The 13,385-nt window shown below is 39.9% G+C and overlaps 1 protein-coding gene across 1 annotated transcript in view; it reads left to right on the top strand.

The window, feature by feature from the left end:
* The first annotated feature begins 3,901 nt into the window (after positions 1–3,901).
* LOC132871047 (GTPase IMAP family member 9-like) overlaps positions 3,902–13,385 on the top strand; it is a 43,921-nt gene continuing 34,437 nt past the window's right edge. Inside the window, exon 1 of the mRNA XM_060905201.1 lies at positions 3,902–4,867. Coding sequence (XP_060761184.1) covers positions 3,912–4,867 — 956 coding nt within the window. The 5' untranslated portion in view covers positions 3,902–3,911. The remainder of the gene's footprint in view (positions 4,868–13,385) is intronic.

Genomic DNA, 13,385 nt, shown 5'->3' with positions numbered 1-13,385 from the left:
ACTAACACTGGCCACTAGGCGGTGTGTATGACTGGTAATTACTAACACTGGTCACTAGGCGGTGTGTGTGACTGGTAATTACTAACACTGGCCACTAGGCGCTGTGTGTGACTGGTAATTACTAACACTGACCACTAGGCGGTGTGTATGACTGGTAATTACTAACACTGACCACTAGGCGGTGTGCATGACTGGTAATTACTAACACTGACCACTAGGCGGTGTGTATGACTGGTAATTACTAACACTGGCCACTAGGCGGTGTGTATGACTGGTAATTACTAACACTGACCACTAGGCGGTGTGCGTGACTGGTAATTACTAACACTGGCCACTAGGTGGTGTGCGTGACTGGTAATTACCAACACTGGCCACTAGACGGTGTGTATGACTGGTGGTACACGTACACGGACAAACCACAAAAAATCGACTCAATGGGTTTACCATTTTTTCTTAGGTATGGTGCTCCGCTGGAGCTCCGCTTATATTTTCCGCTTAATCTTTCCGCCAGACAAGGTTGTCCCCTGTCCCCGCTTTTATTTGCGCTGGCTATTGAACCACTTGTGATCTCTCTATGCACCACACACTCTTATGACGGGATTATTAGGGGAGGGACTGAACACAAAGTTTCATTATATGCAGACGACCTTCTGTTATATATCTCAAATCCTTCAAAATCAATGCCAGCCATTTTATCAATCCTGGATAAATTTGGGAAGATATCCGGTTATAAAATTAATCACTCAAAAAGCATTTTATTCCCCATCAACTCTATTGCCCGACAACAAACATTTAGCTCCCTCCTGTTTACAGTTTCAAATCAATTCAAATATTTAGGAATCACAATTACTAAAACATTTAATGAATTGTTTAAACACAATTTTCTGGAATTATATAATCACATAGAGCAGGATTATGAATGGTGGGCAAACCTCCATATCTCTCTGGTTGGCCGAATTAACATTGTAAAAATGAACATTTTACCAAAACTTATATTTCTTTTCCAATGTATCCCATTTTATATTACCAAATCCTTTTTCAAGAGATTGGACAAAATCACAACCCATTTCATTTGGAACAAAAGAATTCCCAGAATTAAGAGACTGTTCTTACAACGAACTAAATCACAGGGGGGTATGGGATTGCCCCATTTTCAGTGCTACTATTGGTCATGTAACATAAGAGCCCTCTCTTTCTGCCTCCAAGAGGGGTGGTCTGACTGGTCAAACCTTGAGAGTCATAGCTGCTTCCCTTCCTCTCTATCTGCAATGATACTTACTGCTCAACCTGCACCCTGCCCATATCGGTTAATGAATCCGGTAGTTTCACATTTGCTTAAGATCTGGTCCCAGATTAGGAGACATTTTGGATGGCAGGAATGCTCGATCCAGGGCCCACTGGTTACTAATCACTCATTTACCCCCTCCTTTGCAGATTCAGCATTTCATTTCTGGCACAATAAAGGTATACACTCTTTTAGGGACGTATTCATTGATAAACTTTTTCCCACATTCCAAAAGTTGCAAAGCAAATTTAACCTGCCCCACTCTCACTTTTTCAAATACCTGCAAGTATGCAGCTTTGTGAAGAAAAACTTTCCATCTTTTCCCCAAGAACCACCCAGCTCACCAATGGAATCATTGTTTTAAACAAACCCCTTCATTAGAATACATGCTAAACTTGCCCAATTTGGGCACACAACCACACTAGAACACCTAAGAGTGGCATGGCAGGAAGACCTAAAAGTAGATATCACCGAAGAGCAATGGGAGAGGGCAATTGGGCAAGTTCATTCTTCTTCAATATGCATCCGGCACGGATTGTTGCAATTTAAGATACTGCACAGACTGCATCTTTCTAAATTAAAGCTCACAAAAATGTTCTCAACAGTTGATTCAGCTTGTGATCATTGTGGGCAATCGCCAGCATCACTGGCTCACATGTTCTGGAATTGCCCCAACATCAGTAATTAGTGGTTTAAAATCTTTCAAGCCCTTTCTGCTATTCTGAAGAGACCCATTGACCCTGACCCAATATTAGCCCTTTTTGGGGTTACAGCCCCTGATTTAATGTTGACAAGCAATCAAAACAATATGGTTGCATATGTAACTTTGTTAGCCAGAAGGGTGATTTTACTTAATTGGAAACGAACAATACCTCCATCCCATGCTGCATTGTTAAAAGACGTCATGCAACACCTCCAGTTAGAAAAAATAAAATTTTCACTCAGGGGGAATACAGGCAAATTCTTCTCTGTATGGCAACCATTTATAAATTATTTCAATAATACTGTACTGAACCTACCTGAAAACCAGCCTAGTACATTACAAACGTTGTAGATGCTAAGTGTTGACCATTATACCAACTTTTATTTATTTATTGCTTGTTTGTTTGTTAATTTTATTTTTTTTTTTGATAATGTTTATAAATAGGGAAATGTGTTTAAGCATATTTATATTTTTGGATATAACACCCAGTGCTTTATGTGCATATACGTGTGTGAATGCGAGTTTTTGTGTATTCAAACACATATGTAATTATTTATAAATGGAAGAAATTGATGTTTTTGTTTTGTACCAGAAGATGCCCCAATAAAAAGAAGTAAAAAAAAATGGCTTCTTTAACTCCTCGCTCATACCAACGATCCTCTCTGGCTAAAATGCGTACATTGCAATCCTGAAATGAGTGTCCTTTGTTGTTAAGATGAAGGTAGACAGCAGAGTCCTGGCCTGAGGAACTGGCTCTCCTGTGTTGAGCCATACGCCTGTGGAACGGTTGTTTAGTTTCCCCAATATACGAGTCCGTGCATTCCTCACTGCACTGAATGGCATACACTACGTTAGTTGTGGTGTGGTAGAAGCACAGTGCACACACTCATTCAGATACAGATCACAGGTTTCAGCTGATGTTCACGTCAAGCCTCAGAATGAAGAAGGAGAACACGGAGCATTAACTGAGGCTCTTCAGCTGTTCCTATTAAAGTGGACACTGAGTGTGTATCTATAATGCAACGCCTCTGTAATCTCTCTCTGAAGGTCAGCGTGTCGTGTTTATTTCACTCGTAATAAACCAGGGCTGGAGTGCAGATCTGGAAAATCCAGCAGTCTGGAATTTAAAGGTTTTTCTTTTCACACTTCAGCTTTTGGAAATCTAGAATATTTTGTTTGTTTTGTTGTTGTTTTATAGGATGACTAATGCATTACAAAGCGTTACGCTAAAACATTCTCTGTAATGTGTTCTCGTTCCATCAGTCTAATGACCACTAATAATTTAGCAGCTTTTCTAGCCCTGCCCACTTAACTACAGTTGTTGGAACTCCTCTTATCTCATTGAATATGCAAATCAGCACACTGTTTCTAAGGCCCTGTCCACACGGCAACGGATTCAGGTGAATCCGATAAAATTTTTTATCGTTTCGGCCTGGCGTCCACATGGCACCGGCGTTTTGGGTGCCCCAAAACGATATTTTTTGAGAACGGGTTCCAGAGTGGAAAAATCTGGCAACGGCGCCGTTGCGAAGTCGTCTGGATGAGTAGAACGAATTTGTTTACGATGACGTCACAACCATATGACTAGAACAAGCAGCACTCTCGCACGCATCATTCGTAACAACAACAGAAGAAGGAGTTTATGCGCATGCGTCCTTCTTCTTCTAGTGTTCTGGTGTCTCCGATGAGGCCGTCTTACAGTGCACGTAGAGGTGTGGCATGTGTACTGCATCGTTTTAAGCAAGCGTTGCGTTGCCATATGTACCTGATATTTTACTGATCCGTTGCCCATGTGGACGCGATATTTTTTTTACCCGCTAAAAAAAAAATCTCGTTGTCATTGTCGTGTGGATGTAGCCTAAGTTTTGTACCTGAATTCCCCCTCATGAGAAACCTTGTTGTCCATTTTCACAGACTGCAGTCATGTCTCATCTCAGCAAAGTTCAGATCACCTTAATTGGAAAAACCGGTGTTGGAAAAAGTGCTGTGGGAAACACCATCCTCGGCAGGACCAGCTTCACGAGCACTTCTGGATCTTCATCAGTTACCAGACGATGTCAGAAGGAGAGTGCTGTGATTGAAGGCTGCACAGTGACTGTTGTAGACACTCCAGATTTTTTCCATTCAACACATGAAGAAGATCTTGTCAGTGAGATAGACAGGAGTGTGATGTTATCTTCTCCAGGAGTTCATGCGTTTCTCTATGTGTTAAATCCCACCACATTTACAAAGCAGGAGGCAGAAACGGTGTCACGGTTTAAACAGACCTATGGAGAGGAAGTGTTGAGATACACAATAGTTGTGTTCACACATGGAGATGAGCTTCAGCTGCATCGTGTAGATCTGGGCACCTTAATCTCACAGAACGAGTCCTTGATGAATTTAGTGACTCTCTGTGGCGGGAGATTTACTGTTTTAAACAATGAAGCTCCAGCAGACAGAGAGCAGGTTTATTATCTCCTGGATATGATAGACAGAATGGTGTCTGGTAATGAAAACGGCGTCTACGTGCTGGAGATGCTGCAGGAGGCACGGAGGAGAGCTGAAGAACAGAGAGAAATGAGTTTAGAGAGCGCTAGAAAAAAACACCAAAGGGATTTAGAGAGAGTAAAAAGGGAGACAGAGATGCGTGTAAGGAAAGAACTGGAGGAAGAACTGGAAAAGGCAGGAGCAGGGGCTGAAAGAGCAGATAAGAACAGAGCTGAAGGAGAGATGGAAATTAGCAGCGTAGAGCAAGAGCTACAGGAGAGAGAGTGGAAATTAATTTACAATGAAAGAAAAGGAAAATGGTGGCTCATTTTGCAGACAAATGAGTTGCTTTTCATTCTATTTTTCTCTGTGGCCTTTGGATTCCTGTTGAGTGAAATGTCTGCAGACAGGTGGGCATGGTTACGCGGGTGTTGTTTAGGGGCGGCAGCAGCAGCAGGAGGACTCGTCACAGGAAAGGCACGGGTTCTGGTACAGAGGAGTCCATTTAGGACGTCCTGCGTCATCAATCATCAGGAGTGTCCTCATGTTCCTTATCAGTGGAAAAAAGTGTTTATTACCATCTGTGTGCCAGAGGTGTGTGTCTGCGTGAAGGAGGTGTGTGTCTGCGTGAAGGAGGTGTGTGTCTGCGTGAAGGAGGTGTGTGTCTGCGTGAAGGAGGTGTGTGTCTGCGTGAAGGAGGTGTGTGTCTGCGTGAAGGAGGTGTGTGTCTGTGTGAAGGATGTGTGTGTCTGTGTGAAGGAGGTGTGTGTCTGTGTGTATCATTTCTGGAAGGAGTCTCCAGTGTCAGCGCTTTGTAACAGTCAGAGGTTAAGCTGGAACTAAGCTTTCCTCCATCTTCAGGACAGAGGAGTTTATACTTCTTTACAGTTTCTCAGTAACATGAAGCTGTGAGGTTTTTTGTTTTAACTTCAAGAGAGAGCTTACCGTATATGTTTACAGCAGTGTTTATATCTGCTATAACATCAGTGACCACAGGAACTAACTTCACAAATGTTCCACAACACTAATTGTAATTATACATGGATAAGAATTATAATGTACCATTCTTGAATAAATCAGAATTGTTGTTAAATTAGTGTGGTAAAAGAGGAATAAAATTTGGGTATATGCTGTTACAGGAAAATAATCAAGGCGATCATCAAAAGTCCATTTTATTTCACCATCCCACCATGTTTACCTCCGCCAAGGAGGTTATGTTTTCGGTAGCGTTGGTTTGTTTGTTGGTTTGTCTTTTAGCAACATTACGGAAAAAGTTATGAACGGATTGCTCTGAAGTTTTTTCCAGAGGTGTGACTGGGCACAAGTAACAATCCATTAAATTTTGTCAGTGATCCGGATCACCTTCGGGATCCAGGATTTTTTTAAAGGATTCTTTATCATTGCGAGATGAGCTGCTTGGCGGAGGTCTGCGCTCTCCGAGTGCTTTTCTAGTTTTACATGAGACAGAACAACCCCAACCCCACCTAGACATACAGTGGTGCTTGAAAGTTTGTGAACCCTTTAGAATTTTCTATATTTCTGCATAAATTTGACCTAAAACATCAGATTTTCACACAAGTCCTAAAAGTAGATAAAGAGAACCCACTTAAACAAATGAGACAAAAATATTATACTTGCTCATTTTATATTATCATATTATCTGTGAGTGGCAAAAGTATGTGAACCTTTGCTTTCAGTATCTGGTGTGACCCCCTTGTGCAGCAATAACTGCAACTAAACGTTTGCGGTAACTGTTGATCAGTCCTGCACACCGGCTTGGAGGAATTTTAGCCCGTTCCTCCGTACAGAACAGCTTCAACTCTGGGATGTTGGTGGGTTTCCTCACATGAACTGCTCGCTTCAGGTCCTTCCACAACATTTCCTTTGGATTAAGGTCAGGACTTTGACTTGGCCATTCCAAAACATTAACTTTATTCTTCTTTAACCATTCTTTGGTAGAACGACTTGTGTGCTTAGGGTCGTTATCTTGCTGCATGACCCACCTTCTCTTGAGATTCAGTTCATGGACAGATGTCCTGACATTTTCCTTTAGAATTCACTGGTATAATTCAGAATTCATTGTTCCAACAATGATGACAAGCCGTCCTGGCCCAGATGCAGCAAAACAGACCCAAACCATGATACTACCACCACCATGTTTCACAGATGGGATAAGGTTCTTATGCTGGAATGCAGTGTTTTCCTTTCTCCAAACATAACGCTTCTCATTTAAACCAAAAAGTTCAATTTTGGTCTCATCCAGCCACAAAACATTTTTCTAATAGCCTTCTGGCTTGTCCACGTGATCTTTAGCAAACTGCAGACGAGCAGCAATGTTCTTTTTGGAGAGCAGTGGCTTTCTCCTTGCAACCCTGCCATGCACACCATTGTTGTTCAGTGTTCTCCTGATGGTGGACTCATGGACATTAACATTAGCTAATGTGAGAAAGGCCTTCAGTTGCTTAGAAGTTACCCTGGGGTCCTTTGTGACCTCGCCAACTATTACACACCTTGCTCTTGGAGTGATCTTTGTTGGTCGACCACTCCTGGGGAGAGTAACAATGGTCTTGAATTTCCTCCATTTGTACACAATCTGTCTGACTGTGGATTGGTGGAGTCCAAACTCTTTAGAGATGGTTTTGTAACCTTTTCCAGCCTGATGAGCATCAACAACGCTTTTTCTGAGGTCCTCAGAAATCTCCTTTGTCCGTGCCATGATACACTTCCACAAACATGTGTTGTGAAGATCAGACTTTGATAGATCCCTGTTCTTTAAATAAAACAGGGTGCCCACTCACACCTGATTGTCATCCCATTGATTGAAAACACCTGACTCTAATTTCACCTTCTAATGAACTGCTAATCCTAGAGGTTCACATACTTTTGCCACTCACAGATATGTAATATTGGATCATTTTCCTCAATAAATAAATGACCAAGTATAATATTTTTGTCTGACTTGTTTAACTGGCTTCTCTTTATCTACTTTTAGGACTTGTGTGAAAATCTGATGATGTTTTAGGTCATATTTATGCAGAAATATAGAAAATTCTAAAAGGTTCACAAACTTTCAAGCACTACTGTATGTACTTTAACAAAGGTCCTTGCTAATATTTCTGCTCTGTTCTTATTGTCTATGATTATATCTCTACCATCTTTCATTATCGGATACCCATACTCTTTCCTATTCCCAGACATTCTTTTAATCATACCCCATACTCTATCTAACAATATTTACTCCAATACTCCCTTTTAGTCCACTTTATTATACTCCTCATGACTGCCTGCTTTCTCTTGTAGTCAATCAAATTTTGAAAACTCAGTGGTTTTTTTTTTTCCAAAACTTTGAAAGCCTTATTTCGACTTTGTATTGCCTTTGTGCATTCTTGTGTCCACCATGCAACTAACTTTTTCTTTCTATTACCACTTCTTTTTGGGATAGACTTTTTTGCTGCTCTGATTATAATTCCACTGATTTCAGAATTTAAGTCATTAACTGGTTGATTTATATTTACAACATTCAATTTCTCCTCACATAACCCTTCAAACTTTCTCCAATCAGCTTCCTCAAATTTCCATCTTCCTTCTCTTTCATCCCATTTTATATCATATTCTATTCCTATATTAACAGATATTGGGTAATGATCACTTCCTAGAGTACTTCCTTTCCGTACCTTCCATCTACTTTTTCCAGCCAGCAATTGTGAAACCAGTATGATATCGATTGCTGATTCTATTCCTCTCACCACATTCACCCTTGTGCTTGAACCATCATTTAAATACATCAATTCCTTTTCATCCATTATTTCTTCTATTATGCCTCCATTTGGGCCTTCTTGGTTCCCCCATATTGTGCTGTGTGCATCAAAATTTCCACACCAGACTACTTTCCCTCTCCAATGCTCCAAAATTGATTCTAATTTTCCTTTCTCTAACTGTTTACATGGGTTATAGAAGTTTATAATTTTCATACTTCCTTCTCTATTCCATACTTCAGTCACTACTATTTCTAACTCTTGCACTGTCATTAGCTGTCTGTATTTCATTCCTTGTTTGATAAATGTTGCACATCCTCCACCATTTCCATTGACCCTATCTTTGTGTATGCTATGAGATCCTTTAATATTAAAGTTTAGACCTGGTTTGAGCCATGTTTCCTGTATGCATATAACATCTAGTGGTGTTTTTAATGAACTGATAGTAGTATGTAGTAGCAACGACTTCATGAATGTTTTTAATGACAAAATTGAGAATATCCGACAAAAAATTAAGGTCAGACAATGTAAGTGACCCTGTAGTTAACAATATAACTGTATCAGATCAGCAATTAGAATGTTTTACTCTCCTAAGAGAAACTGAATTACTTTCATTAATCTCGCCATCAAGAGCCTCAACTTGTGTACTAGATCCCTTACCTACATGTCTATTCAAACAGATAATACCTGAAGTAATTGAACCGCTTCTAAAAATAATAAATTCTTCTCTTACGATTGGCTATGTACCCAAATCCTTTAAACTAGCAGTTATCAAACCCCTGATTAAAAAAACCTGACCTTGATCCCTGTCAGCTGTCCAATTATCGGCCAATATCAAACCTCCCCTTTATCTCCAAGATCCTTGAAAAAGCTGTGGCACAGCAGTTATGCTCATATTTACATAGGAATAACATCCATGAAATGTATCAGTCAGGATTTAGACCTCATCATAGCACAGAGACAGCTCTGGTTAAAGTAGTAAACGACCTACTGTTGGCGTCTGATCAGGGCTGTGTCTCGCTGCTTGTGTTGCTTGACCTTAGTGCAGCATTTGGCACCATTGATCATTCCATTCTTCTGGATAGACTAGAAAATGTTGTGGGAGTTAAGGGAACGGCCCTCTCCTGGCTCAGCTCTTATTTAACTGATCGCTATCAGTATGTTGATATAAATGGTGATATTTCTAGACGCACTGAGGTAAAGTTTGGTGTTCCACAAGGTTCTGTCTTGGGTCCACTGCTTTTTTCTTTATATATGTTCCCTCTGGGTGATATTATTTGTAAACATTGTATTAGTTTCCACTGTTATGCTGATGACACACAGTTGTATGTCTCTGCAAAACCTGATGAGAGACACCAGCTTAATAAAATTGAGGAATGTGTTAAGGACATTAGACACTGGATGCTTATTAACTTCCTTCTGCTTAACTCTGACAAGACTGAAGCACTTGTACTCCGACCACATGCAGCTAGAAGTAAGTTTTCTGATTCCACAGTAACTCTGGATGGCCTTTCTGTTTCTTCACGTGCAGCAGTAAAAGACCTCGGAGTGATTATTGACCCCAGTCTTTCATTCGAAACTCACATTGAGAACATTACCCGGATAGCTTTCTTTTATCTCAGAAATATTGCTAAGATAAGAAATTTAATGTCACTACATGACGCGGAAAAACTAGTTCATGCTTTCTTTACCTCCAGGTTGGATTATTGTAATGTCTTACTGTCTGGATGTTCCAATAAGTGCATAAACAAGCTCCAGTTAGTTCAAAATGCAGCAGCAAGAGTCCTTACTAGAACTAGAAAATATGACCACATCACCCCTGTCTTATCCACACTGCATTGGCTCCCAATCAAATTTCGTATTGATTATAAAATACTACTATTGACCTTTAAAGCACTAAATGGTCTCGCACCACAGTACCTGAGTGAACTTCTGCTCCTCTATGACCCGCCACGCCTACTTAGATCAAAAGGTGCAGGCTATCTGCTGGTACCTCGTATAGTGAAGGCTACATCAGGGGGCGGAGCCTTTTCTTACAAAGCCCCACAGTTATGGAACAGCCTTCCAAGTAGTGTTCGGGAATCAGACACAGTCTCAGTGTTTAAGTCTCGGCTGAAAACATATCTGTTTAGTCAAGCCTTGTGTTAATGGTGTTTATGAGGTAAAGGTGTAGATCTAGAGGGTCCTCAGACAGAGTGTTTTGGTAAACTGGGATGTATGGATGCTGTCAGTCCCCACTCGCTTGCTCACTCGAGTTTGTTGATGGTGTAGTGGCTGCTGCTTTATGTCCTGGGGCTCCCTCATGCCTGTGTTACCTTCTGGCTCTCCCCTTTTAGGTATGCGGTCATAGTTAGTTTTGCCAGAGTCCCTGCTTGTATTCAATGCAATATGTACACTGTTCCTAATTATAATAATAATTTATAATAATTTAATATTTATAATGCGCATATTTCATGTGGATATGCTCACATGCGACTAAGATTAACAAAACAAACAATACGAATCAAATTTCACCATAACAATTACACATACAAAAATGGATAAAAACTTGTAAATATATATCCATATAAAAAAATCCTAATCACGTTCATAAGCTAATTTAAAAAGATAAGTCTTAATATACGATTTAAACTTAGCTAAAGATTGTTCATTTCTAATTTCCATAGGAAGTGCAGTCCAAAGCTTAGGGGCAGCAGACTGAAAAGCCCAATCACCCAATGTTACTTTACACTTTCCACTGGCTGGAACTAACAAAGTACCCTTGTGATTATGTAGATTATATCTAGGAGCCTTAGAAACAGAGACTAATTCAGATAGACATTGTGGTGCCAGACCATGTAAACATTTAAAAGTTAACAATAAGATCTTAAAATGAATATGATACCTAGTTGGCAGCCAGTGTAGATCAAATAATACAGGTGTAATATGGCAAAAACGAGAAAGTCCAACAACAAGCCTGGCCACAGGATTTTGTACTGTCTGCAATTTAGTAATATGTACATCAGGAAGGCCATATAATAAGCTATTGCAATAATCCAATTTACTTGTAATAAAAGCATGAACTAACGATTCTGTTGTATTACGAGATAAATACTTTCTAATTCTACAAATATTGTAGAGGTGGTAAAACGATGAACAACATGTTTTTTTGATATGTTCATGCATGTTCAAGTGGGAGTCAAACCAAACTCCCAAGTTCTTTACAGCAGAAGATGATTGGTCAATTATAGATTCTCCAATACACAGATTCATGACAGTAACTTTCTCCAACTGAGGTTGAGTACCAATCAGCAAGAATTCTGTTTTATCAGTATTCAATTTGAGTTTATCAGACAACATCCATTTATGTATATCCAAAATACATGCTTCCATTGAAGCTATAGCCGATTGTTCATCAGTGTCATCGCCAGGCTTGAACGCCAGATACAACTGGGTATCATCTGCATATAAGTGGGCAATAATTATTCAGGTGACATTGGGCATACCTAACAACCTGTGTTTTCTCTCTCTTTCTCTCTCTCTCTTCTCTCCCCCCCCAAAAAAAAAAATCTGTCCCTCTGAGTTACATGTCGGTCCTGGGATTGAGATGCTGAACCTCTTCTGCTCCTCGGACCTGCCTGATCCATCCTGGTGCCCTGTGTCTGGTTGGAGTCTCATCACATTGCTCCTGTGGAGGACGGCCCCATGAGGACAGTTGAAAGTCACACCTGGAAGACGCTCTGGACTCTTACAGTAATGCTTTTATGGCTGAGGACTACAGTTGTCTTGCTAACTTTAGGACTGCAGTTGTCATGAACAGTTTTGCACTCAAGTTTCCATCAATGAAGAGTTTATAACATCAACGAAACTGTCTTCATGTTAAAACTGTTAATATTATAGTCATGCTGTCTGTTGTTGCCCAAATGAGGATGGGTTCCCTTTTGAGTCTGGTTCCTCTCGAGGTTTCTTCCTCATGTCGTCTGAGGGAGTTTTTCCTTGCCACCGTCGCCACAGGCTTCATCATTGGGGATAGATTAGGGATAAAATTAGCTCATGTTTTAAGTCATTCAAATTCTGTAAAGCTGCTTTGCTACAATGTTTATTGTTAAAAGCGCGATACAAATAAACTTGATGACTTAATTATTATAACCCATGTGGGAAGTTAAATTAGAGTATTTTAGAAAGTATTGTGGGACCACTACAAAATGATGTAATATGGTGTGGGGATTTCAATTCCAATAACTCACTATGGTGAAGTAACAACATAGATACCAATGGCTCTGTTATAGAAGAGTTTACTGATAGTCACTGTTTACTGTGTATTAATAATGGGGAAGGTACATGATATAATAGTTTAAACAATACAGAATCAGTGCTTGACCTGACATTTATATCACATACAATAGCAGGAATGAGTCCATGGAGTGTGTTTAAACAAACTACAGCAGGAAGTGATCGTTATCCAGTGCTAACTAAAGTTGGAACAGAGATGTGCTGTGAAAGTATGAAAAGAATTCCCAGGTGGAAAATGGAGAATGCAAACAGGGAAGGTTTTCAAATGATCAGTACAATAAGATGTCTCAAACTGGAAAAAGTAAAAGAAATGGATATAAATGAATATAACAATACATTAGTAAATGAAATAAGTTCTGCTGAGGAAACAATACCTAAAAGTACAGAATTAGAAGCAATAAGAGTGTACCATAATGGAACAATGAATGTAGTAAAGTGCTAAAACCAAGGAATAAATAATTTAAACTTATTTAAAAAAATCCCAGTCCCAAAACACACTAACAGATTATAAAAGGTCACAGGCAGCTGTAAGGAAAATGATCAGGATACAAAAATGAACCTTTTGGAGAGAAAACTGCAATAGTATCGAAAGGACTGTGCAACTATTGGAAGTATGGTATGGGACATGATAAGGAGAATGGGAGGGATTCGAGGGAAATATGAGTTACCAGTATTAAACAATGGAGATCTGGGATTCTGGTCAACTTCCATCAGCATAGAAACATGCAATAATAGTGCCTGTACATGGTTTTCCCCAAAGCGTTTTAGCGTATCGGGCCCGATCCGCTTGCTCTGCCTGCTGATATGCTTAGTCGCTTTAGTTAAAATCCGATACGCTTAGATTTATACCGATACGTTAAATTTCCTACCCACAAGTAACTCGATACATAGGAGAGCAAAT

Source organism: Neoarius graeffei, chromosome 22, assembly GCF_027579695.1.
Source record: "Neoarius graeffei isolate fNeoGra1 chromosome 22, fNeoGra1.pri, whole genome shotgun sequence".
Classification (NCBI taxonomy): Eukaryota; Metazoa; Chordata; class Actinopteri; order Siluriformes; family Ariidae; genus Neoarius; species Neoarius graeffei.
Note: the sequence above shows the minus strand (reverse complement) of the source record. Positions and strands in the feature narration are given on the sequence as shown.